This window comes from Astatotilapia calliptera, chromosome 10 (genome assembly GCF_964374335.1).
Source record: "Astatotilapia calliptera chromosome 10, fAstCal68.1, whole genome shotgun sequence".
NCBI lineage: Eukaryota > Metazoa > Chordata > Actinopteri > Cichliformes > Cichlidae > Astatotilapia > Astatotilapia calliptera.
The window spans coordinates 8,560,671-8,588,660 of record NC_137431.1 but is presented as its reverse complement, the minus strand read 5'-3'; the positions used below and the strand labels follow the sequence as shown (position 1 = coordinate 8,588,660).

At 44.8% G+C, this 27,990-nt stretch overlaps 1 protein-coding gene across 3 annotated transcripts; it reads right to left on the bottom strand.

Annotated features, from left to right (window-relative positions):
* Positions 1-5: 5 nt before the first annotated feature.
* Positions 6-27,952, bottom strand: fam222ba (family with sequence similarity 222 member Ba). Of its 3 annotated transcripts, none has more exons than XM_026182073.2 (3): positions 27,813-27,952; positions 8,364-8,491; positions 6-2,394 (listed from the first exon to the last, which is right to left on the bottom strand). In XM_026182073.2, exons 2-3 carry the CDS (start codon positions 8,443-8,445, stop codon positions 677-679), a joined length of 1,800 nt encoding a protein of 599 aa, XP_026037858.2. In that variant the 5' UTR covers positions 8,446-8,491; positions 27,813-27,952; the 3' UTR covers positions 6-676. The 3 variants fall into 3 exon arrangements, with proteins under 3 accessions (XP_026037858.2, XP_026037857.2, XP_026037856.2); XM_026182072.2 differs by having other exon boundaries at positions 27,802-27,938; XM_026182071.2 differs by lacking the exon at positions 27,813-27,952 and adding an exon at positions 26,555-26,865.
* Between the last annotated feature and the right edge of the window lie 38 nt (positions 27,953-27,990).

Sequence of the window (27,990 nt, the reverse complement as noted above, 5' to 3'; positions counted from 1 at the left end):
ACTGCTTTTTTTTTTTTTTTTTTTTTTAATATTACCTAAGCTGACTGACCCAGCTGCACTTCATCAACTCAAACTAACTAAACCTGCTTTCTGGAACAGGTCCCAGCTGGACTCTGTTATACTTCACTAACTGATGGCTTTGCATTGAAGCACGGTCATCTCTCTCTCTTTTGTCCTGAAGTGACTGCGTTTAATCATCGAAATGAAACTAATTTAATGAACCTAGTCGGAGCCAAAAAATTTCCTGACATGATCCTGTTACAGGAAGAAGAAAAAAAAAATCTATCAGCAGATGTTTTTTCAGAGAGGGATCTGTTTTTCTTTCTTGCATGCATAAGGAAACTTTAGTGGCAGGTCTGAAGTAGAAATGACACAGGATCACTTGAGATCCAGGCACGTAAATTGACAAGTATCATCAAGGGAAAAAAGCAGGTAATAAACAGTATGAAGTGCCAGTTAGAAGCCCTCGTTAACAAACCTAGAATTAGCAATTGATCACTTGCAAGATTAAACAAACAAACAAAAAAAAACCTACTGATCTTCATTAAATATATTAATTTACCCTCTTTAACATTAGCAGTCATTTGCTTAAGTTATAAGTTGAGTTTTATTCATGTTTCCTTTCTTAAGACTAAACAAAGGGTGCTGATAACAGTTGTGGAGACAAGGCCATAGCTTATCTGTACCCTGGGTGCTGGATGAGAGCGGTTCTGCCATCCCCAACCTCTGGACCTACCCTGCTCAGAGGGGGCCTGTGCATCTTGCCCATCAACCCTAGATTCTGATCGCGGAAATAGGGCGTCTGGAAGTCCCCACCCAAGTAATCTGCTGTTTGCATCAGATTAGTCTGGGCGGAGGAGGAGGAGGAGGAGCTTGATCCTAGCCGGTAATGGGGAGCCCCAGGGGGCCCACAGTCTAGCGTGGTGCACCCTCCTGGGCCTGCACCGTGGAATGGCATGGCTATGTCCTGAGACCCGGAGCTGTCACTGTTGGGTGTGGGTAGGATGCTGCTGTTCCAAATGTGCGACTGGAAGTAGTGACCGTTAGTGTAGTGGGCCATGGGGCCGGGCATGCCATTGTTGTTAACAGGTGGGGAGGGGGTGGGCCTCTCTACGGGAGGTTTTAGTGAGTAAGGCTGACCCACGCACACCTCTGCAGGGTAGCCCATGCCCTTAAAATGGAAGGTGGCGTCCCTGGAAGGCTGCTTGCAGAGGTGGCTCCCCCCATTCTGAATGTGGGGTACATGAGCCAACTGATGTTGATTCCAAGAGCGCATCTTCTGCTGCTGCGTGGTGTGTTGTAGTTGCTGCTGCTGATTCTGATGTGGGTGCAGTTGGTGCTGCTGCAGCTGGTGCTGCTGCTTGAGATCAGTGTGGTTGGAAGGCAAGTGGTTCATAGCAGCCACACTGGGTGGAGGGTGAGCTCCCACTGGGGCTGTGGCTTTCTCTTGAGAGCCAATGATGCAGTTGGGTGGGGGGAAGCCAGGGGTGGCAGGGTTACTGTGCATGGAAACCCTAGAACAAGCGCTGATAAGCAGGTTGCGACTGATGGGGCTGGGGTTGGCGATCTGGCCCTCACACATGGAGGTGGTTCCTGCACCCTGGGCCCGAGCTTGGCAGAATTGGTTGATCTGATGTACGATGGTGTTCAGGTCAGCCTGGCGGCCCTGGTGCAGACCAGCAGCCATAGAGAGTGGAATGGTTGAGGTAGAGACAGTAACATTAGGTGGTGCATCGCCATCGGGAAGCTTTCTGCTTCCCTGCAGGCCAGGTGGAGGCTGCTGCTGCTGCTGCTGCTGAAGGTGCTGCTGCTGGAGCATGACAGTAGGTGGCCCCTGTGTTTGCCCGAGAGCTGGGTGCTGAGACTGAGTCTGGAGTCTGGCTGGGCCCTGAGGGTGCTGGGCCATTGGGGGAGGCTGTCTGAGACTCTGGGTGTGCACCTGCTGCTGGGGAAGGGGTATATGCACAGTCTGAGGGGGGTCCTGCGGTGGAAGGGGTAACCTCTGCTGGGGCCGGGGAAGGTTCTGCACCTGGTGGTTTAAAGTGCTGGTTGAAGCCACCTGATAGGGTCCCGTAAGGGGGTTCATGATGACGTCAGGGTGCAAGCGAGCCCGGCTACCGTCAAAATCTTTTAGGATGCCTTTGACAGTGGGCACCTTGATGATGGCGAGGAGGCCTGTCTTGGCACTGGCCTGAGAGGAAGGATAAGGGCTGTAGCGCTGGCCTGACGTATCCAGCCCGTTGACAGTACGGCGCACGTGGTTCCTCTGGGGGACCTTGACACTGTTGGGGAAGATCTTAATGGTGAGGGGGTTGTTGGCAACCTTCTTAGCATATGCATCCAATTCTGCAGGGGTTGGAAACGGAGCGGATCTCATCCTTTGTGTGGTGTCCCCTGAGGTGAAGAACAGGATAGATCGGAGGCAAGAAGCAGAAAGCAAAAGGAGACAGAGGGTAGGGGGAAAAAATTAGAGAGAGACATTAGGCAGCAGGCCAAAATCTAGAATGAAAAAAACCCCTACAACTTCAGAAGAGGAAGCTTGAGATATGCTTAATGATAACTTTTGTCTTCATGCTGTGCTCTCCCATGTCAAAGTCCTTCATTCATCTTACTTCTTATCCTTTATACCACTTACCTTCTACCAGTCTCTCCTCATGGCCTAGATTTTCTAGAGCATGAAAACAGATCTCAGAATAGGTGCAGGAGTCTAGTTTCAACTCAGACCACTTAAATCACCATATGCTGAAAGGTTATTATAGATTTTTTTTTAAACCACTGATGCCAAAAACATGTTTCCTACCCCAGCTTTAATTCAGGTAGAAATGTATATGGCACAAAAGAGCACATCAGTTGAAATCAGAGTAGCTGAGTGAACTTGATTTGGAACGCACTCTCATATTTCATACTTGCCTGTTTTTCTCCTAAACCCCCCGTCTCAAAGAAAAAGATTTCCAATCTGAGTCTCTGCAGAATTATCGGTGCCGACACATTCCCAGTCTAAAATCCAATTTGGTGGTATCATTGGGGACTTTGAGGTCAGGAGCTTTTAGTGGCCTTAATTGACGCATTATCTGGGCAAAGAATAAGAATGCATCTGAGGGGTGGGCTGTGCCGCTTGCTACTAAAAAAAATATCACAAGATAAACAGAAAAAAAAGGCTGTGATGGTCCCCTGTGGCTGGCAAGGGGAGAAGGAAAAAAGAGAGAGCGAGATAGACGCAGAGAGCACAGCTCCATGACAGCAGACAAGTAATCAGACACAGAAGCAGCGTCTCTGATCTGTGGGAACACCTCCCAGGCCTCAGCTCGCAGACATTTGTTACACCTGCTAAGCACTGTGGCTAAATTTAACAATGCCAAAGTGACAATGTGAGCACGATTGTGTGTTTGTGTATGCGTGAAGCTCCTTTTAAAAAATTTGTGACAGGATCGTGCAGGTGCTGACTTGCGCAACAACCGCTTGTGTCCATTTTCAGCCTCGGTGGATGTGACTGCTCGCATCTTTCTAACACACTGATCTCACTTCCACAAAAAAAAAAAAAAGGCTTCTGTCCCTGCTGTCCTCCACCATGCTACCCCCATCACCTCAGCCCTGCCAGCCTGACCTACTTCCACCACACCTCTCTGACTGATGGACATGAGTGGAGCCGATGTGTGAAGAGAATCGCTGCTCTGACCGGTCTCTGAGCTCCATTTAATTCCCTCTTTCATCCTGTTTGAGGAGGGGGGGGGATTTTCAGCTCAAGTAAAACACGTCTTTATAGCACACTGGCTACTCCTCTGTTGTTGAGTGAGCAGTAATTTTAAAAGTCTGAAATTCTGGCAGAGGTCTGCGGTTTCAGGCAGCCATGGTCTCACAGCGGGAGGACTGGACATGTGGGATGAGGCACGGAGCTGAATGGAGGGCGCTGACACGGCGGCACCAAGAGTTGTGCCAACTGGCTAATTAATTCGAGCTTTATTTGTGAACAGGAAACAATGGGCAGCGATGTGCGGGGCCGGCATAGGGCGGCACACAGGGGGCGGCTGTAACTAAGCATTCAGCCTGCTGATGGCAGCCTCATTAATGCAGGGGTCTGGGCCAAAGAGCTGGAGCTTGACACCCACCATCACTGAGGCCTAATGTCTGTCACTGAATAAATGCCAGGGTAAGCAAACACAGATAAATGAACACTTACACAGGAGCACACAGACATGATGAGCAGAGGTTTCACCTGTCAAATACAGGAAATGATTAATGAGCCTGCAAAAAACAAAACAAAAAAAACCAAAAAAACCCAAAGGAAGTTTGATCATAACACAAATAAAACCTCACTCCGTTTTTCCAGTAATTAGTAGGTTACCTTTACTACAGAGTGCAAAGAGTATAAAGGAGTATGCATTAATAAATGCAAGTTGTTTGCTCTCTGTGTTCAGTTTGGAAGATCTTGGCACAGCCTCCGTGGTCTGCAGCTGCTGTCAAAACCTCATGTCAGTGTAGCTGTAGAAAGGGTTGTAAGTGGGTGGGAAGTGAGTACATCATCTGTTGCGATGAATAAAACATCTTTTATCATTTTACGGGGATGGAATCTTCTATTTGATACCAAGATTGTGCACAGCATGACAGAATGTTATGCTTTTCCTTACATTCTGTCATATATGTTGGCCAAAGTTTTAAAAACACGAATGTCAGCACACATGAAGGTAATCCCCGTGAGCCACGAATCAGGCTTCAAACTGCTCTGCATGCTCCAGTTGAGTGTTTTTTCTACTCTTGGCTCTGTGTGATGTCAGTCGATGATATCCCAATCACACTCTGAAGCATGAAGCAGCCACACCCACCTGTTGTTGGCGACATCTTTGAAAGAGACGCAGCCATTCACAAGAGAGCTGGTTTTCTTGTTGTTTCAGATAGAAGATGAATGGCACTGAGGTCATGCAAAATTACTGGAGTTAATAGATGTCCACAAATAAAAATAAGGAGATGGAAATAAAAATAATAACCCTGCTTTTTAATAACTACAGCACATCTAAATGCAAAATCACTTCATGTTTTCTGTGCAGGCTTCTAGACTAGTTCACATGAGAGATCCAAATAGAACGAAGGTAAAATACATGCAATTTTAATAAAAACCTTAAATTGACAAGAAAAAGTGTATTTTTTCATATTTCTATGCAGGGGAAGACAACTGTTTCTTTTAGATTGAAATCTACAGCAAGAAAAAAATTAAAACAAACAAAAAAATACTAACCCACAGACATGTAACTGCCTACAGTGTTATTTCTTTGCCACTGGCATTTGTGTAATGAGTTTTATACTTAAGTTGTAAGATTCAGGCAAGTAGCAAAGAAAGCACTGCCAATGGAAAGTGACCAATCCATTAAATTGGAAAAGGGATTATACATTGTTAACACAGCTTAGGCTGACATTTTGGGGAGGGCGGAGGGAAAAAAAGGCAAATCAGGATAAAGGGTTTAACAGCACCGCTGTAAAATGTGTAATGAAATCGGTAAATTACTGTTTAGAGCAGCTTCCCCACTAACAGTGGATAAAATCGACCTCTCGCTGTTTACATCTGCTTAAGGCTCCTGGCAGCTGTTGATTATGGGTTCTAGTAAGCAAGTGTAGCTTATTAGCATTTCAACCTTAACCTGGAACCTGGATTAGTTGAAGGGCTTAAAGCATCAAGGGAGGGTTAATGAGGAATATGAGTGAAGTTTGTAGGCGGCTGCTGGTGGCTGCAAGCACATCATCTCTCAGATCTCCAGCTAAGCACGTTTCCAGGGAGGGAGCAGGGGAAAGAGGGCAGTCTGGCCGCGCGCTAATTATCCCACTGCAAGCGAGCTAGTTGGAACACAAGTGCACAGTCAGCAGGCACTAATTAGGGTTTCTTTTATTCAAACTACTGTTTTTATTGAACAAGGTTTAAGCAGCAGGGAGCAGGGGCTCATGCTGCTGTAAATTGCATTTTTCACACAAGAGCAGGAAATTAGGTCTGAAGCTTCGGCATCAAATTAGACATGAGTTTGGTTTCTCACGTGAAGAGACCTCCCTACATTTTTGCCGAGTTATGAAGAGAGCATAACCTTCAAAGAAAATGAAAACTATTATGAGGAGAGGAGGAAGAGAAGGTTGCTTTTGATCTCAGTGGGGACTAAGATGTGAGAATCAGCCAAGTGGCCCAGCTGTACTCACAGTTTGTTCTGCCTGTGAGATGTGAGGACCAAGGGCCACTTCCTGGTACTTGAGTCATCCTGCCTGGAGGATGAGCAGTTTTCTTCGTGACCCGCTGTCTCTTAGCGTACCTGATCTGCTCCTCCGACAGTCTTTACATTTCACAGCCGTCATCTGTTAGCAGACACTCCCTGATGATAAATAGAGCAGCTGCCCTGGCCTTGCCTCTGACAGCAGCCTGCAAGCTCGTAACTTTAAATGACTCTCCAGTGCGCAGATTCCCCCGCAGGAGGAGAGGCAGGGCACAGCCAGCCTGGCGTTTTGGAGCTCTTGGTGATTATTGAGTGGTGGGAAAGTGTCAAAGACAAGATTGTGTTACACAAGACTCGGCATTAGGGAGCACCGAGTAGCTGAAAGGCTCGAGCTCAAGAATAGCAAAACAAATAGGAGCTAATTATGTAAACCTCCCATCTGAGCTTTTTTTTCCCCCTTTTTCTTTTTTTGCAAGGACTTGTCAGTGCACTGAATAAAGATTTCAAGTAACAACCAGTCTATGAATTTCACCTAAAAGCAGTCGAGCACATCTCTCACGAAGTCAAGCTGTCAAATTATCTTCTGTGCTGGGTAAGCGATAGAAGCTCTGGAGAGACAGTGAACTCTGTGGACAGCCAGCAGGGAGACGGTGGAGCATTACTCGAGGGTTCAGGCCTGACAACTGCTAAGACTGCTAACATGCAGGAGGTGAGCTACAGGTGATAGATTATGGGTGGTAAAAGAGGCAAACCAGAGAGAGCCTATTTCTTTTCAAATTCACTTTTTTCATGGCACTTTGATAAAAATGATACAGTTCACATGACATTCGGGTCGGCGCCTGTTTGACTAACAGATGAAAAGCATTATGAGAAAATGATAAGAAAAAAAAAAAAAAAGAGGACTGGAATTACACTTCTAGGAATGGCCGTGGCTGTGGGAAGCACACTCCATCACCTAAATGGATTACAGTCCTGAGCAGAAAAAACAAATTGAGCTCCAGTTGTCTTAGTGTGTCACATAAAGGAAGAGCAGGGAAAGAGTCTGGCTGATGGCTGTACCATGTCACAAGCCTGCCTGAGTGAGGCAACAGACGCTGGCACTTAGCAGACTCCCTCGCGCTTGCCGATCTCCTGGGGGTTGGCTGATTACTGTGATTCTGAAATTACAGTCTTGATGAGCTGGAGCATTTTACAAAAAAAAAGAAAAAGAAAAAAAAAGGGCAGTAGAAATGGGTCACGCCTGGAGCTGAGCTCAGGGAGGAGACAGGAGGAAAAGGAGACCAAGACGTTTTGTGTAAATAAAGCTGACCAAAAGTATTGAGCATAATGTCTCAGACGTGACTGATCTGCTGGGTATAAAAAACTAACTGAAGATGAAACAAAAGGCAAGTATGACTGTGACCTGGCATCAAATGGACAAACTGTGCAATTCATAACAAAATGTGAATATATTTACTCTTAAAAACAAAGAACGGTAATCTACTGTTTCTTTGTGTATTTTTCTCCTTCATCATCACTTGTCAGAGCCTCTGAAGTCTGCGCTCTCGCTGGCATTTGCTGACTTCGACTCTCCATTTGTGCTGCTGACACCCAAAAGTGTCCAAGTTTTTCAGCAGTTGTAAAATTCAAACACATTGAATTCAGCGGGCCGGCACTGACTACTCTGCTGTTAAACCGGGCCAGCAGATTGCTTCTTAAATTCACCCACATTACAAGATCATCGGGGCAAAACCACTCAGCCGCAATCTGTCTGCAAGTCTGACAGTAACTGACTCTTCCTGATGGTGAAAAGTAGCTGAGATGCTCATGTTCAAACACATGCAATGTTGCAGTGAGCACACAGGACCACACTCTTGTGACAGACAGATCCTCAGGGGCGATGAGAGAGGGAGGGAGTCGGTTTGCCTTTCATCAGCAAATTAATGGTGCGGTTCATCTTAATTTCCCTTGAAGACAGATCTATGGTCCTGGAGCACTAAAATATTCTCTCTCACTCTCACTCTTTCTGGTTTTAACACAGAGCTGCAGAAGAGATCCAGGCCAGGGTTGGCATGGGGATCTAATGTGGGGCGGCCAGCAGGATTGTAACAGCTTGGTTTGCTGTGTGGGATGATGGTGGTGGTGGTGGTGGTGGTGGTAGTTAACAGTGTGCATGTGTGTCCCGAGAGCAGTACTTACATTTCTGAAGTCCAGTGTTCATCTGCGTGTGGGGGAGAAGCTGGAGGGGGAGGTCACCTGGCCCTGGCAGACAGGCCAGCATTTCACACAGACACTAATGCAACATGGGACACACACTTCTCCTCACACTGTGGAGAGAAAAAGAGAGGGAGAGGTCAGACATAACTCCAAGGCAGCACATGGTGCCTGTCGATGCAGAGGCTGGGTGCAGGCAAATAGAACTCAGTAGCAAGTCCCCTGAGGCACGGGGCTGAGGGAGACATAGTTACCTTTCAATTAGAAACTGATTCACACCTGGAGCATCGGGTAAGGTGACATTTGATGCCAATAACAACTTCAATTAAACATCAAACAGCTGAAGTAAAACGGGCAGGCTGGGCCTGAGGGACTGGCAGCTTTAAATCAACTCAGTCCCTCCTCCTACTCGACTTGCATGTTAGTCACCTAGTTGGACCCCGCTACCCACACTTTAATTCTCTGCCACTATCAGACCGTGGCAGAGGAAATTAATGACTCCTGTATACCCAAAAAGAACACACTCAAGAGGCCTGGCTCTGACAAGTTAGTGCGTCTCTGATCGATACTGCAGTCCTCCAGACCTCAAAGAGGCCCTTATTTCGGGGACATTAAACAATGGAGTCAGCTAGGGACGGGTGGAAAGAAATGAATAAACATGGCTACGGCTCCCATAAATGTCTGCCACTTTGTGCAATAATTTGATGTAACAGTGAGGGAGAAAACGTTAGCCATGCTCCACTTGGCTTACTGCTGTATTCAAAAACACCACAGATGCTTGCTTAATCAGCACTGAAGAACAGTCAGGGAGCAAATTAAGTCTACAGAGTCCGTGCCCTCCCCGTTTGCCGTGTGGCATCAGAGGAGGGTGGCAAGTGAGCGCAGACAAACAAGCGTCTATGAGAGAGGCAATTACCCACATAACAACCTTGCCATGCCTGTCTGCCGCAGGGTGATGGCTTAAAAGTGTCTTCCCCCCTGCGGGGAGAAGAGACAAGTGGAGGAAAGAGTGACAAAGCGAGAGAGAAAGGTGAAAAGGAAGAAAGAAGGGTACCGGGTTTAGGGTGGTAGTAGAGGGGTGGCGGGGGCTGAACTTGCTTTAAAAAGCAGGAGCTCAAAAAGGTCAGGATGACAGCTCATTTAAATCCTCCCAGCAAGAAGTAGAGACACCCCCCCCCCCCCCAAAAAAAAAACAACAAAACAAAACAAAAAAACAAGCCTTAATGAAGCTGCCAGTTCTACACAGACACCTGAGGGGATTGCACCTTAGGGTGCTGCATGGGGAGGGGGCAGTTCTGAGATGGATCTGAGGATTTCGGGGGTGTTCTGCCGCACTGACACTGCGTCACCTTTTCTGTTGCTTGGCCTCTGCTCCCACTCCTCTCATCCTCCTCCCCTTTCCTGTGCCTTCTGATTTACAGCCTGGACTGCCATATGGCTGCAATCCCTGCCCTCAATTCAGCGTGTCACCATGCATTAACTTTAATTGGGTTGATATGTTATTCTTTTCCCTCTGGCCTTGGAAGGATTTTAGGTACATGGTGCCTTGATGTCAGCAGGCAAGATTTCCAGCCCTCTCTCATTTATCAGGATGCCAAGATTTCACAGAAAGATAACAGCAATCTCTTTGACAACAGGCAGGTTTGGTGTGGAGGAAAGCTAAATATCAAATACAGCAGTGTCTTTGTTAGGAGGGTTTCAAAAGCAGAACGGTGGCAGCAGAGTGAAATGATGTTGGGGAAAACAAAACAAAACCGAGCACATAACTGTCCGTTAATTTGTTGTAAGAACACACACAACACACTACATGCAAAAAAAACCAACCACCCAACAGGCCACCCCCTTCCTGCCTCCCCCACAGCGCCCCTGAATGTCAGAAAAGTGTGCAGTGGGGAGTGCAGAAACAAAGGTCAGCCTATGGTAATGCCCAAGCTGACGCTCTGCTTTGTAGCGCAGAGCAGGCGGACATGAAACCCGACAGACAGAAGCCTGACGTTTACTGACTTGCCTTTCAGCACCACTGCCACAGTGACTTCAAATATACATCACACGCCAAACAGTGGCACTTTCTACAAAGGCGCACACCCCCATGGAGGCTTTCTTTTTTTCCCCCCTCCCAACACTCAGACTATTTGTATCAGAAGCGGCACGAATACACCTGACAGAGTGTCAGATCCAGACAGGGACCAAGCTCGCGATAGTTGGAGGTGCCTCTCTGCAGGATGTAATTGGACACATGACTCGGTCGCCTGCTGGCTGTCCAAATTGCCCTGTAACTACCAGGGGGTTTAGCCTACTCTAAACAGGGAGCTTGACCCTCAAGCTGCCCATCCATTCAGGTAAATATCTACCCTAATCACCTAATAGTCCTTGTCGTACAGAGACAAGCCCCTCCTGTTATAAGTGGAAACACAGTTGCGTATAAGGAGGCCCAGCCAAGCCAGCTGGGAAGGCCTGTGGAGCAGGGATTGGCTTGGTGGAGTTTAGCCAGGCGTCTCACACTATCAGCCCCGTGCAGACAGACACTACGGGGTTCTCAAAGTATTAGGGGGGGGGGGGGCCCGTGACTCGGCAAGTCTCCACCAGCTACTTATAGAACTGTAATAAAGCGTGTGAATAACTGTGCGGCTTTCATTATAGACAAATAAAGGCAAGAAGACAAATCAGGACTTGAGCAAGTGATGCGCATGGCTTGTGTCATGTGTCAAATTGCTCCCATAAAAGCTGACCTATATTTTCTTTTCATTCCTCACTGGGGAAGGAGAAATAGAAAGCCATCTGAAAGTTTGAAAAAAAAAAAGATTACAGAGAAGTGAAGGAGGAAGAGGATAGATGGAAGCCATTTAGGAAATGAGACCAGCTGACTGCATTTATGTGCTGATTGTTTTGATCAATATCCTCTCCATCAACTATAATCTGCATTTGTTAGAAATTTGGAAATAGCATCAGGCTAATTGCATAGCATATTAAAATGGGGGGAGGGGGGGGGGTCACAGAAAATAAGCTAATTAGAAGCAGACATCTACAATATTTGTGCAGAAATACAATGAAGGAGGGGGAAGGTCGGGGAAATAAGGTGAGAAAGCATGTTTGGATGCTGGTATTATATTAGCAGTTTTTCTATACCAATTATGAGCAAAAGCAATTAGGAGAGCCTAGTCACCATGTTGTACATGGCTTGCGCTAACAGCTGAAGAAGAGAGTGGTGGAGAAAGCAGGCTGCTGTTATTTTAATTGCATGTTTACCCCCAGGTTATGGGTCTGAAATAGAGCCAAGAAAAAAAAATGTTGCAGCAGGAATTCAATGCAACTTCACTGTGTTGATTCTCTCAGGGACAGAAAGAGTGAAATTACTTTTCTTTGCAAGCTGAGTCTGAATAGGAGGTAAAGAAAGAAGAAAAAAAGAGAGCAGGAAGATGAGAACAGCTTTTTACCCTTGAATACCAAACCAGAGTATTCTGTCAAAAGAAAGGGGAAAAAGCCTTGGCTCTTGAGCACGGTGGGAAGAAATAACACTTTGGTGTGGCCTTCATTAGCCCATCAGGCTGCACAAACAACAGTGGCAGGAAGGATTGCTGTTGCTAGCTGAGGGACACGGGTGTGTTAGGCTATGACAGGCTGGTTTCACAGTTTCACACAATGGATCCTGATGACTCCAGCACATCCCGAGGCGTTCGGGATGGGCCGTTTGCTTTTCAGTTAGCAGAGATCCCCTCATCAACCCCGAGTGTTATCTCGCCAAAAGAGAAAGGGCGAGAGAGTGGGAGATAGCTCTGATCACGAGCAGAGGGTTAAAAAAAAAAAAAAAAAGAAAAAAGAAAAGAAAGAAGAAGAAGCAGAAGAGAAGACAGCCAACCCAAACTCAACTTGCACACAAATTGAGAGTCTGTAAAGTAGTGGTTTCCAAGTTGCAAGAGTGTGTCAGGGATAAATCTGTCAAGTAAGGAAACTGCTGCAATACTGTGGGAGAGAGGAAGACAGCTACTTGAAGATGCTCTTCTTTAGAGGGAGGGAGGGGTTTGTGAAACAACTGGGAGACGGTATGAATGCTCAGTAACTAACTGATGAAAGAGTGACAGTTCCCCGAGGTGAGACGGTGGATGTGGAGCGGAGAGAGGCAGCATGCCCCTAGAATACTGCACAGTCCACAGTTGGATTGGCTAAATCTTTGCATAGGTGTCAGATATGGAGGGTTGGTTTCAGGATGAGAACACAGACTCTTAGAGAAGTTGTGCACCATGAAACTGAGAAAAGGACAGTAACCCTGACAGTAAGAGGCCTCTTCTCTTATCAGGCTGACCCCATTTGTCCTGTTTTGTATTTGCATCAGTAGTTCGTAGCCTCTTGGATGATGACCACGGCTCGTCACAGTGGAGATGATGACAGCGACATGGTAGCGAGATGAGAGAATGAAAACGTATCCGCCTGCAAGTGTCCTGGTCTAGCTAGGATATGTATGCCACAGCTATGTCATGGTCATTACCCATCCACCACATAACTGCTGCAAGGACAGCCAGCCAAAGTCCGTTCTTCAACTTGGGGTCAGTTTCACTAACAGCCACTTAAGCCTGCTTGGCTTCCCCAAGAGTTCTACAAAAGTGGAAGGTAGAGCTAAGTGTGCTCAGCCACGTCAAGGCTGGCCAAGGTCAGACGGGCAGACAGAAAGTGCTGGCAGCGGTGCATGCATGGCGTCATGAATGCCAAAATGCTGGGGCCCCTGACTGCGCCGTTTGACAGACATGTTTACACCTGATAGAAAGTGCAGTGTGGATGGCCTGCCAAAACAGAGGGGAACCAAAGTGAGGGGTGCCAGCCTAGTTATTTATTTATCTGCAGCAAATCCATCGAGAGCACAGCCAGAAGCTGGGCATGCCTCAGTGAGGAAAGAGCCAGCCTATTCTCAGACATGACTCTTAAAACACTTGAGGGAGGGGAAAAAAAGACCTGACATACAGTAAAAGAAGAGGAAAGCAAAGATTTCATAAAGCAACACTGGAGATTGGAATTGATTTCCTAACTGTTTTAATTCAGCTCAGAGGAGTTCTGATTGGCACGTATTTAAATTACTGAGAGGCTGTTCAAAAGTCACTCGTGATAAGGTTCAAATACTGGCCACGTCTTTGCTCGGTGCTGCAATTACCATTTGACTTGATCGCTTGGAAGCAAATGTAAAAAGGAAGTACGAGTGCTACCAGAGTGAGGCTGTAGCATCTTGACAATAGTCCTAAATAAAGAAGAAGAAAAGTTTAAGAATCATAGCTGCAAGAACTCCAATGCTAATCCAGCCTTCTGGTAACCATCAGATCACACAACCAGATACAGCGCTCACACAAACACACCATTATCATCGCCGCTCTTTTCATCTCCTCACTGGTGCCACCACATCTGTGTTATCTTCACATATCCTCACATCACACCAGACAACAATGTGCTGAGTCACATGCTGCTGTGTCAGATGTTACACTGTGGGCTTTGGTACCGGACTGGAATATTATGGTTAGACACCAACACTAACTAGAGTAGAATGCAGTATTGTGTATTGTGAGTGTGTGCTTGTTGTGGTATGTGCAGCAAGTGATAGAAATCACCAGACCTGAGGCAGCTGTTTTTTTCAAGCTGCTTGCTTTGTATGTGGCTCTGTAACAAATTGCACAGTTGTCTTAGAAGCAGGATAAAGTAATGCGATATACTGCAATTAGACTCAGTGTACAAAACAATTATATTGATGCACAAAAATAACAAGCCCGACAATGAACTTGTCCCAACACGCACAAATGAAAATGCACGTCAGCAAGGAAATTGGGCCATTTGGCCTCAATACCTACCTCAAAATATCTCAAAGGATTGACTTCCATACTTAGCCTCACAAGTAAAGCTACACGAAGTACTCTGATGGTCAGAAATCTGAGAATGGAACGTCTCATCCTTAACTTTTCCCATCTTACAGCTATAAACCAAAAAAAAGGAGGGACCTACTAAACAATATTCAGCCAGCAGGAGGAGGATGGTCAGTGTGGAAGAATTTGACATTAAAGGATCAGGCGATGCTACCTATTTGACTGCAAGTCAGCCAGGCCCTCTAGCTGGTTAGTGGGGGGAAATAACTCCAGTTAGTGGGAAATAACTTAATGTGCCGAGAGCTAAGCAAGGCAGCATTGTTCCAGCTGGTGGAAAAGGGGGGAAATGAAGATGGAGTGGTTTGATTTCATTTGTTAGCAGGTGCATCCATTTTGTGTTCTTCCCCACCTCTCCTCTCTCAGTCAAAGCGCTTATCAGAAATTGGACACCCCAGTGACAAATTGAGCCTGCGATTAAAGGCAGAAAGAGGAAAGCTTTGTTAAGTGCTGCTGATTGGGATCCCAGGCTGCCCTCACACATGTGAGGTGTGTGTGTGTGTGCGTTTGTGCATCCATGTATGCTTGGTACAGAGCCAGGGGCAGAGCTGACACCACCACCACCTCTTCTCCCATTTTCCCCACTCTCCAGGTGTTCCCACGGCTTACATTTCTGCTCTGAGTAGACAGCAAACAAAACCAAATCAATGCAGCTGTTCACCCAGCTCTCACTCTCTCCTGCTCTCTCTCTCTCTCTCACATACACATACACAACATGTAAAGAAAACGACATACACACACGTACATATGCACTAGTGACTTCCCCCTGTAGGAATAATGACCTCCTCTGTATATCCACTGCCTTATTATTGACATGTATGCTGTGTTTAAGAGAGGGAAAAAAAGTTAAGTCTCTGTGTGTTTGTCCCACTCAGACCCATATTATTGACCCAGTATTAACCAGCTCTGGCCTGTTTGCAAGGGCTGAACTGATTTAGTGGGGGTGCAGGGTCAGAGCAGCTCTGCTTAGCAGAACTGTGTAAGCGCTGACTCTCACAAATCATCCTAAAAGGGCTTAACACACAAAAACAGCTTCCAGTGTTACACAGGCCTGCTGTGAGAGATTTATCCACTGTGCCATTATACTAACTGGCCTCTCTCCCATATGAGCTGTATAGACACCAGTACAAACACATAAAGAAAGAACTTTAATTAGACGTATGCCTGATCCAACTCTGCGGGAAAACTCACGTCAACAATTCTGCTTTAATGCCCTCCATTACAACTGTGTTTACCAGAATTCTTCCTATTTAATGCCGTCGCATTTCTCACATGCTTGGTTTAGATAACTTAAAGTCTTAAGTGTGGCTTGTGAAACACTTGTGAGCACCAAGTGGTGAAAGAATATCAGTAATTTTAAAAATCTAGATGCTTCAATAACTCAGGGCCATGCTGCAATTAATAAACACTGACCTCTAAAAGAATTTTAGTGAACTAGCGCTTCATCTTAAACTCTGGTATGTTGTATGCTGTTTAATTGCTTATTGGTTTATAAAAGGCAATGTGTGGAAAACACTGCAACATGTTTCAGCTTTTAAAGCCAGAAAATGCAGGTTTTTACCGTCCACTTGTTCAGCTGGTAAAAATAGATTAAAGAGTTGCAGGTCTGGTGGCGACGACCAGATCTGTTGTCATACACGTCAAAAACAGATAGCCATTTCCCTGTTATAAACAACATTGTATATGTATTCAGTAAAGGCTAATCTACGTCCCTCCAGTGTCTATTAAAGGTTGGGAAGGTCAGCCGCCTCCATAGCAGCTCTAACATTCAGCCTGGCCTTCCAGCGATGCTGAACCCAGCCCTTCTCGTATCTGGTGGTCATCTGAGAGAGGACAAAAAAAAAAGAAGGCAAATGCAGCTCTTTCTCCAGTGGACAGCACTGTATGAGAGGTGCTTCTTTTGCCCCTGGCAACACACAAGACATTTGCAGGTTTCTTTCATCTCCAGAGTTTATGTGCGTGCCTCTCCACCCCAGCTCTTTCCCCAGCACACAACAGCTCGGGGTATCGGGCAGCCAGCCGGTGACTCTGTGGAGAGCCAGGCAAATACAGGCCCAGTATGGCAAACATATCACCTCTGTGTCTGCATGGGAACATCTGGCCCTCCCAGGCTGTGAGGGCCCCTCCGTCTGCCTGTCTGACAGTGAGCCTACACACACTCTGTTGGTGTATACTGGTGTTGTCATGGCTCCACAGTTTTTACTCCTACACAGGTACTGGTTTATTATACAAACAATCAACAATCTCTACAATACCAAAGCAAACAGGCTAAATGTCATAATCAAACACAGGACTATTTTATGAATATTAAATTAAATCACTGAGCAGCTTTAATTCAGAATTTGAACACAGCCAGATACTGAAGTTAATACTGTTTTGCACAGACAAATGTGTTTATTTTGCAAGTGAATTGCAAAATTCAGCTGCAAAAGAAACCGTTAACTGCTACATGCAACCATTAGTTTGCTCTTTTCTGTGATGAAAAGAAGCAGATTTAACTTACCTTCTAACCATTTCAGACAGTTCTGACAGAGATTATAAATAAATAAAAGGCCAATTAATCATGAAAATGGTTGATATTTATCTGTGATTTTAAGCTGGTTAAATGTTCCAAGATTTCGCAATGAAGACAAAAATATTTTAAAGCCATTAAATAATGTTTTACGATGGAGATTTCTTCATTTCCCCTAGCACAGATCAGTAAATCACAACAAAAACATGACAAATAAATTGAAAACTGGTAAACATTGGCATTGGCTTCTGAAGCTTAAAATATTTAAGTATACTCCTGTAGCAGTGACATAGGGTCATGTGAGTAACAGAGTTAACCCAGCTGATTAAAACTCCTTTTCCTGTCCCTAGCTCCCCCTCTCTCCCTGTCTTGCATCATGCCTGCTCATACAGATCTCCTGTGGCCGTGCAATGATTCAAGACTGATGAGGCGTGCTCAAAGGTCTATGCCACTGAACACAGCATTAATGCACCCAGCAGCAAATTTTTTGCCATCGACCCCAGTTCCCTGCAATAAGGACAGAGCCATCAATCAGGCAGAGATAGCAGACACCAGACACGGGCTGATGAAGTAGGGGACTTTGGAGCTAATGACAAATGGATCTCTCAGATATGGTCGCAGTATAGTATGACAATCCACCGAGAACACTTGACCTTTAGCAAAACCCTCAGCCACTTTTTGCTAACATCATGCAAACTGCTAAGAAGGTTAAAAAAGTGTTGTTGTTGTGTGAGAACTCTGGGGTCCAGCTGAGTCTCAGCCCGGTCACTGTCAGAGCTACTTCTCACTGGCCCAGCCCTCCTTTTTTCTCACACCAAAGCTCTGGGAGTGACCTTCAACAGGCATGCTTGTCCTGCTAATTGGGGTCTCTACAGAGCACAGCAATCCACCCCCCACACTGCACTGGAGGACGAATTGTGGGACAGAGGAAGCAGAGATAGGAAGGCAATGTTTTTGCAGCAGTGGTAAACAGACAAGAAAGTAAGTGTGTGTGTGTGTAATAATAATAATATATATATATATATATATATATATATATATATATATATATATATATATATATATATTCATTCATGCCTTTTTAATTTGTCATTTATTAAAATTATAAAGCTTTTAAATTTAATGTTGCTGAAACATCAAAATAATAATAATAAAAATAATCTATCTGATCGGGAAATCACATCTTTGGAAAAGAGAGTTTGTTACAGAGAAATGGCTCTTTCCAAAATAAAAGCTATACTATACGCTTCTTCTGGGGCATATTCTCAGCAGCATATTACACATATCAGGTTCTGTGAAGTAGCGTAACATAAGCAGCATGGAAAGTGATAGGAAGACAGCATCTGCAGACTGTTCAAGTTTCTTTTAAGTGTTCTTTATTTTCTGGCGTTGCCTTTCAACAATTGTTTCACAAAAACATAAGAACCTGTCAGTCAAAATCTCACCTGCTTTATACAGAATTCCACTCACACCTGGATCTCATTAACCTCTACCATTGGGAAAACAGGGTAGACTAAATAACACAGTCTAGACAAAGAAACAGGAATAAAATAATTTTTCCACTTAACAAACTCATTCACCCAACTAAACAGTTTGAAAAGTCAATCTCTTCACTTCATTAGGTTATTTTAAATGAAATAAACAATTTTACACAAAAGAAACACCCCTTCATTTGGTTACACCCAATTGACATGATCAGTGACATCATATCCTATAAAATCAGGAAGTACTGGGGCAGCCCTTCCGACATACTTGTTTTACACATAGGACCTGCTCAAAGGAACAAACAGTGGTAAGTATAACCAAACTACATAAACAAATGAAAGAATCCAAATCAATTAATGATGAAGTGACATTTAGCTTTAAGTACCTTTGCACAGATGGAATGAATATAACCAATGCTACCACAAACAGACCCGGGATAGTATGTAGAGCCAAGGTTGCATGTGCTGTGTTTACATTAAAGCATTATGATAGACTATAGGATAACGGAACACAAAATAACAATATATGCAAGTGACAAATGGCAAATGAATTCTGTCCTAGCCACTTTGTCACAGGTCCCCATAAGGAGAATCATGTGCTGTCTAAATGACTCGGGTAAAGTTTGTAGCATGCCTGCTTGTTGTTTTTGTCTGGTTCCACTTGACTTTGCACTAGGATGATGTCGGTGTAAATGTGCAGTCATATTCGTTGTGTTCCCGCTAGTGCCGTCAGCGTTAATCTCGTTAAAATGACATAACGCGGCAAATATCCGTTAACGAGTTAACACGGATTGTCCCGTGCGTGAGGCTGGACGGTGTCAACACGTTAACAAGCTAACTGCGCTAACGCACTAGTTCCCACCAATTGAGCATTGCGTGGCACATCCGACATTGTTTTACTTTTGTCCATGATGCGCTTACCATCAGGGTATATATGTATATGTATATATATGAGAGAGACCTATATTTGAGTGAGTAAATCCATTTATCTCATCAATTAAAACTGTGAAATAACATGATATCAGAAAAAATGCAATATGAATGGGCCAACAGGGTCAGTGCTCAGCTCTCAGGAACATGGAAAAGACAGTGACACGGTTAATTTAGAGCAGGCTCAGGCTGGCTGCAGCTGTACACTCTGCGTTTGCCAACACATCATCATATCAGGGCCACTTCCTATCAGTGTGATCAGCACTCAGTTTAAAAGAGGAAAAAAAAAAGAAGAGGGAAGAAAGCGTACAGGAAGTCATCCTGTAAAAACAAGATACAGAGAGCCCTTTATGGTGGGAAAAAGTCAGTGGACCATTTTCTCACAAAATGTTTAAGTGTAAAAGACATGTTTGTGAAGGAATTAGAAGACATGGAGTGAACCTGGTAACCATTTTAAAGCAGGTTTGTGATAGATCCAGTGAATGAGACTTTAAGCGAGAATAGCCATGAATAGAAAGGTCTGCATTTAATTTGCTAATCCATCATTCCAATTGTAGTCTGTAACAAAGGAAGAGGAGAGTGGTGGGGCATTCAGAGGCAATGGAGCATGCTGAGGGGTGCGTGTGTGGTTCTCCATGGAGCCAGAGAGGCCATGGCCCTTGGCCCTAAAAGCCTAGCCAGCACTGGGAAGAATTGGTTCTGATGAGCTCAACGCAGGCAAGACTAATCCCTTCATGTCCAAAGAATTGTTTAACTATGTTTGACTGATTAACCCAAACCCCTCGTTTCCACTTACAATCTATTTGTTCAATCAAGTCCCCTGCACTCTTCATGCTGCAGTGTGTGGGTGGTGATGGAGAGGGAGCAAAAGAACGAGGGAGAGTAACAAAGGAGGCTGCAAAACAATCCATTTGGAGGAAGCATACAGAAGTCAAAGGACAGGGTTTTTTGTTCTTCTTGCAATTCTGCAAATGCACGAGTTCCTGCAAACCAGCTGTTGCGAACATTCAAAGGTCAGAGAACTCTCGCCTTGAGAGATGTCAACTAGAAGGCCAGGAGAAGTGGTGCTAGCATACCACACTGGGATGCTGGTCTTTAGTAGCTTCCTAGGAAAAGGAAATTTAAAGGCACTCTCCCCTGCGTGGAAAAGAGGTTGCCAGGAAGATTAACCCAGCTTCCTTTTATAGCCCCTGACAAGAGGTTAAATCACACATTACACTGCCTGAAATGTCTCTTAGTAATTAGATCAAGAATATTACTCTCTCTTCTTCCCCTTGCAGAATGCAGCTGATCAAAGTCTAATGATGGTGTCAGTGCCATTGGCAGTGCTGGCTGGGTAAATCTCCCCATCGGGATGGCAATCTGTCAGGGCCGCAAGTCCTGCTAAACAGCACAGGACATGAGCACAATGGTGCTTGACACAAAATAGACTAAATGAACCGCATCCTTTACCAACAAGCCGTCCATCAGCGGTGCACCACTAAAATTCATCCCTTTGTTTGAGGTCTACAACTGTGTTTATATGTACACAATCAACTGAGTTATATAGAGAGGCTGGTGACATCTGTGGGTTTTATCCTGATAACTGTAAAACCCACGACCAGCTTATCTGCCGTCTTTCCATGCCAGAGCAGATCTAAGCAGCACCTGGTCCCTTGATGGGGTAAGCGGGCTACTGGCTATTAATTACAGAAAGCTGACACGCAGAGAAGGCAAGCCCTCGCAATGAGACCCTGGGACGTCAGATACACAGCAAGACGAATGCTTTTCTGTCACACAGCAACATGACCTGCCTCAGGACTCTTTACTGCAAGTACTTTCAAGTATGCCTTTCAAATTGTGGCCCACCCTTCTTCCTTTGCTCCCACCCTGTCTCCCCCCTCTATCTCAATCACATTCTGCGGATGTTACACTACTTCAGGGGATATTTTCTGACTAATGCAAAATGCTTGTGCAGTGGCATGATAAAAGTTGGCATTTTCCTTTTCTAATCCAATGCTTCCTTTGTAAACAACCTCGCTTTTTTTATGTGTGCGCATGTGCTCAGGGACGCGGGCAGGGGATGCAAACAAATCGCACGTAATGGTCAATTTCATTATTTGCTCTCAAACTCAATGGCCGCAAACAAAAGGGGGAAATGGCAGGAGATATGCCAATCATTTATTGTTGAAAGATGCCTGACAAAAGAGGCCCTATAAACCTGACAGCTTTTTCCTTTTGTCAGTCCTTAGCACAATCCAGCTTAAAACGGGAACCCAGACAATGGACTTCTGCAAGAGGTCTGACCCTAGTCTTAACCCCATACAGGTGGTACACATGAAGCACAGACGAAACATTGCAATGGGAGGCCTGCTCTCAGAGATTTTTTTTAGACAAGCACAAAGACAGCTCAATGCCACTAAAGTGAATTTGCTGAAAAGCAAATCCCCTTGAATAGATGAATGGTAAAGTCTCATTAGGTGTGGACTAAAAGCATCTGTTAAAGAGCGAGTCATGAAAAGTAAAACTTTACAACTAAATAGCAGTACCGTGTTATGCTGTGAAGGCTGCTCCCTTTCAAGTGTTGTCAGAAATGCAATAGTTGTGGTTCAAAGTTTAAATAGCTCATTTTTCAAACTCTTCATATACAAGAGGGGAAAAATGATCTGAATCTGTTGAGCAAAGAGCAAACTTCATAATAAAACAGCTACATCAAGTGTGGTCTTCCAGTTCAGAAGAATAATGTGACTCTTGTCTGATTGCTGCTCAGTTGAGTCCAACTACAGAGTTGAACTATGAACTGTGATTAAAGCCAACATCCCCCTACAGAGCGACAACTGCATCTCTGCACATTCCAGGAAACTCAGCCAGCTGAACACAGCAAATACACCGGAGAGGAGGAGACATAAACAACGTAAGATAGTTTGAGAGCTCACCGATGTTTACTGTCTCACTAAGTGCATTTCATCCCCATTGCTTTCACAGCAGCAGCGGTATTTCAGCATTCAGTACAGAGGGGCTGCTGATGCCACAGGTCTGTGTACAGAGGGCTCAGTCACAGGCTGAAGAGACTGTTTGGACAATGTAGGTGTCAGACACACTGCCTGTCTGGAATAACGATTCACTTCAGCTGCTACAAAACATCCTCTGGTTCCTTTATGGAGAAGGAAAAAAAACCCCAAAACTATCTTGACTGTTTTTAAAAGTCTAAGTGTTGAAAACTGATAAGGAATTTCTTTGTTTGAACTGGTGTGTTGCTACCAGGGAGAAAGGTCTGCATTTGCTTCAAATAGGCACTGAATGACATGCCAGAGATTAGCCTCTGAAGGTCACAGTCTTAGCCTATCCTTTCAGATGCTTTTTACAACGGAACCCCAGGCCCTTTTGAACAACAGGAAGAATGTCATCTGGTTACTTTTCAAGGCACGGAGATACCATTCACTGTGGCCAACAATGGAAGCAAACAGGACCAGAGGGTTAGGAGGTTATAAAGGACCCCATTCTAAGCACCACTCTGTCTCCAGCACGCTGCACGGACACAGAAAAAACACACCCACACACTGAGGCCCGGAGAAGTGGTGTAACTGATGATAAGCTGTGGAGGGTCATGGCAAAGCGCTGTGCACTGACCGCTCTCGACAGCTCTCTCAGCACAGCCTACGTCCCTTTCCAGCACAGAGCTTAACACCCAGACCAAGCCTCTGAGCCCCATACCCACTGTCAAAGTCATTCACTGCTTTGTCAGTTTGAAAGACAACTGTATGATACCCTAAAGTATATCCTTCAGGCAACTGTGACCTGCTCAAAATTACATAGAGGAAAAAAACAAAAAAAGTCAAGTAGATGAAGTCAGAATGGACTGACCCAGATGTAGGCCTGCAACTAAGCTTGTATTTGGGCAAAAAAGATGAAATCTAACCTTGTAACAGGAGGGGGGAAAGGGAGAATTTTAATATACCAGTGTGCTATTTTCAATGACCAGGCCTTAACAAAAATTATGCCATTATTCAGGTTGTAAAGCTTGTCCCGAAAAAGGCTCTCAGGCAACAGACAGAGCTGAAATACTTCACCAATTTAGTGTCTAATGAACCCTCTGAAATATTAAAAATAAAGCCCAATTAGCCGAGAGCATTTTACATCTCCTCCCTCTCTAATCCTCTTGTACCTAAGCTTTATCTAATGTCTGTGCCAACTATGACACTTTGAGCTCACTCTCCCCTATATCCCCACCACTTGATATCCTCTACAGCTTCACTGCTGCTTTGTTGTGGCATTCTTTCTGACCCCACAGACTTGGGTCAGACTCTGAGCCTCCCTGTCGGTGGATAATGATGCCCTGACATGTACAGTTGGCATGGTCAGTGGAAAACTGCAGCAATAACCGTGGACATGCTAATGGCATCTATTAGGATCACTTAAGAGTGATATGGGACTCGTCTGGCGACCTCTTATTAGACAGCGCTTGGTACTAGGAGGCGGAGAGTGCCCGTGGAGGGTCAGTGATCCAACTGAGATGCCCTTCTCTTGTGCCATAAACAGATAACAGTATCTGCCCTGCTCTTCTGCTGTTCCTGTGAAGATGGAGGTGGATAAACAACCCCGTCATCTGCAATGCCTCTGACAAGCCTGATCACACAGATGCTCTCCTAGACCTAGCCCTGTTCGTCCTACTGCACTAACTGTTGTTATTGCTGTGAATGGCACTGTGAGGCTTAGAGATTTGTCCATGATTACCCTCAAGCTGAAGACATAACAGTTTCAGAAAGCCCTTTGCTCCTTGTGTTTGTAACATCACTCCCTGGCTTAAGGGCTTGGCTTTGCTGATTATGCAAACTACCAAGCAAGAGTGGGGCTTTATTTTTCTTTTCTTTTTTTTGTTACCCTAATTGGACCTGCCAGCTAGCATGCAAATCTATGCACAAAAATGCAGCAAACAAAGAAACAAACTGTATCTTCATATGAAGGCTACTGCCTGCGGTCACTGCACAAAATAAAAGCACCCACATGAACCAAACTGAATACCATGCAAACAGCTGACCCACAGCCTCAGTCCTGCAGTTGAGTCTCTTTTCTCAGAGATATCCAGAAGTTGCCCATCATGTTGTAAACACTTGATCTGGATGTATCATGTGGCTGCAGTTCTCTATGCTGAGTCTGACCTGCGTTTGACCCACATACTGAGTCTCCTGACTTTCTCACAGAGGCTACCAAACATCTGTTCACTGTCTGAAACCAGACTCATTCAGCTGAGAAGACATTGGGTGGCCTCAGAGAGAGTTTCTCCAAGTGGTGGGTGGCTGAGTGGGTGAGTGTGGGCTGACAGCTGCCCTGGTGATGGGAGGACTGAAAGGTGGAGCTGGCGGAAAGATCAATGGTACCTAGGAAATCTCAGTCCTTCTGCCTGGCACCTGGGTAGAGGGGCAGCCTTATTTAGCAAATGGAACTAGTCAACAAATCATTCTCATCTAAAATGATCAGGTGTGGAAAATAGAAAATATGCTGGGCATAAAATTCACTGACAACACCTGTGAACAATTAAACATACACAGGACCCTGCAGGAAAAGAAAAAAAAGAAAGGTACACATGTATTGCACTGGGGGAAGAGCACACGGTTACACATTTCCATTTCAAGTACAGTCTCTAAAATGCTACATCAAATCACTGGCTTTGAATGAGCATCAGCCAAGAGGCTCATTCCGGCACAGAAAAATCATTGCATCAAAAATATGTTGGTTAGCTGAGCAATTTCACAGTCAACAATCAGAGGATCGGGACTCTTCCTCATCAATGTGTTTTAATGAGCTCCCCGTGAATCCCAACAACAGCTGAAACATAAAAGCTGCCTAAGTTCTCTGGTTCACTCTTTGTACCTTGTGATCTGTTATTCATAGTCTTGCTCTGAAGTCTCTCAGAAATAAAGCAGAGCTTTGATGTTATCCTCTTATTACTGCTGTCTGAAACAAGCCTAATGTTGGGAATCAGACAGTTTGGCTGTCGAATGGAGAACCTTCTGCAACACAAAACCATCTGGGCTTCAGTGTAAGGTGCTCACAATGATTGGTTTGAACCTTGTGAAGCTAGTCATCACTCACTAATATCTGCTTTGCCATGTGTTTGCAAGAACAACGTGTAAGAATAGCGTCTGGAAAACTGCGTAGGCGTGCATTACAATCACACTCGACTTATTCTAAAGCCTCTAATCATGTGTGTTCTCTACAATATGTAGCTTTTCCCCCCCCCATGCCATAGTTTTACGTCACCTGCGGGCCACAACAAACAGAGGCAATAGCAGCCAAGATGCTGCACAAGTACTTTAGAGGAAATTGCCCTCCTCTGCCCTTAGTGTAGATCAATATGTTCAAATTTGTCAGTGGCTGGCTGGGAAGGTGAAAAAAAAAAGGGGGAAAAAAAACTTTGCTTTTCTTTCAGTTTGCCCTCAGCAAAGACTCAGGATTTGTGGTGACAGGTCAAAGAGTCAGCACATGACTCATGGGCAGAGGAGGAGAGACACTTTTGAAAAGGCATGCAGAGATCTAATTAACACATACATTCAAGTGGTATTTCAATTTGCTGGAACGCTGTAATTTTCTACAGAGCTGACCAGCGTGACATGAACGAATGAACCATGCGCTCATGACATCCAGACTTATCTGCAGCCTCTATAACTAAGAGCAAACACGTCATTTTGAGACCTAAATAGAAGCAACCACATACCCAGTGGCACACACACAGAGATATATTCACTGACATAACTGCTGTCATTAGAGGTGAACTGCATTTTACAGATGGGCAGAGGCCTTATATTAATTTGCTGTTGAGCCCCAATTAAGCTTCATTGTGCTGGGAAACATAGCATCCCAATGCAAAGAGGGTTCCTGCTACACGATAATTGCCAAAAAAAATAAAAATAAAATAAAAAATACAGTTCTAGGGACACCCCCCGCGCCCACCGAGTTTCCCCGACAACAAGGTCTGAAATTTAATTATCCGCTCTTTGGAAAATATAGAGGAAGAAAGCTACATTGCAAAACTGCACTTCTGGGCAAGTAATGTGAGGCTCTTGTTTGAGTAAGCGCTGGATATCACAGAGCACATCCTTCCCTCGTTGCTATACACTAGACAGTCCCACCTTTGTCGTGGTAAAGAAGAGATAAAAGGCTTTTTTACATAACGACAGATTATTATATATATATATATATATATATATATATATATATATATATATATATATATATATATATATATATATATATATATATATATATACACATATACATACACATTTTTATTTCAAAGGGGCATGCAAATGTAGACAAAACACTTTTATTAGTTTATTTTTTTAAATCGCTGGATATTTCACAGTTTTATCATCTTACCATGTGAAGCACAAAGCAGATAACTTCCATAGTCCGGTCAGTCATAGAACAGAAGAGTTGCCTTTTAATCAAATCCGTCACAAGCTCCATGACATTACAGACCGATTACAGCAATAAAAGCAGAGCAGCCAAAGACAACACGGACAGGCTGTGACAACATTAACATTCCGCCGTGTAAAGATTGGGCTCGGAGGGGGAGAAACGTCGATATGATCCCATTAGTTAAGTGCGCCCTTAGGATACCCGAAATTTGATCAGAGATAGACCTTTTCCTTCCAGACACGAACCATTAGACGTCCTAGCATTAAAAACAGAAGCTGTTCTCGTCCTCTGAAACTACTCCTGCACTCCTCCTCCTCCTTCTCCACCTCCTCAGCGGTCGAGGTTGTGCGGCAGGATCAGGATGAGCTCGGTGACGTCAACCTTTTGTTATCACCTTTAACACTTGCTTTTGCAGGTGGAAACACTTCCCCGTGGCGTTATGTTTAAGAGGTGCCATTTGCAGACGCGCCTGGAGAGCAAGGAGGGCGCACAGCATCTGTACAGTCGAGTGGAGACGGCCGAGACTCTAAATCTTGGCAAATGGTTGCACGCTTTCATGATTATATCGGACACTAGCCAGGGGTAGACAACTTTGAAGGTAGCAAGCAGTATAAAATAACCTAACTTGTAACTTTCATCCGCAACTGGCTTCTTATTGGAGAACCACTTACGATTTAGCTTGAGATGAGGCGCAAAACTACCTGCATCATTGTTGATGACATTTTTAATCTGTGAACATACGAGTGTGATGATGATGACGATGATACTTTAGCAGGCAAATACAGCTCAGCTTAATCCGCACTGGTGGCTGTCACATTGCACAATATAAACTAGCTAACCAGCTGAACACAACACAACATAAGCCCAGTTTGTACAGTTATCATCAGCTCTAATCGAGAATTTATGGCTTTTCCCTCTAACTAAAACATAGTTGAGTATCAGAGAGATTTAAGCCTTTGATGGGAGCTTTACAGTAGATACAGGGCCAATGCAGGAGAGCAGTACAGTTGCTATAAACCTGTATGTTACCAGTCAGCGTGCCAGCTGACTGCCCAGGCTCCTGGCTAGCTAACCTAGCCAGCCAGTCTGAAACATACACAGTCCCATTGTTGCCTTCTCAACCTTTCCTAATATTTACGCCACACTCTCAGAGGACGTCACACGGTGTCGGACAGCAGGCGTGTTATAAAGATACAACTACTTACTCTCCGTTTACCTCTGCGAAAGGCATCGTTTAGTACGTCGCCATGGTTTAAAACGGACAGATTTTCTCCCGTTGCCCTGTGCTGCCGAATCACTGCTGTTGCTGCTGTCTGCGGCAGCAACTTCTGGCGCATGCGCTGTAGCTGGGACCGTTCCAGACTGCGCCGTGCGCTGCGCAGGACGCCCGAGTG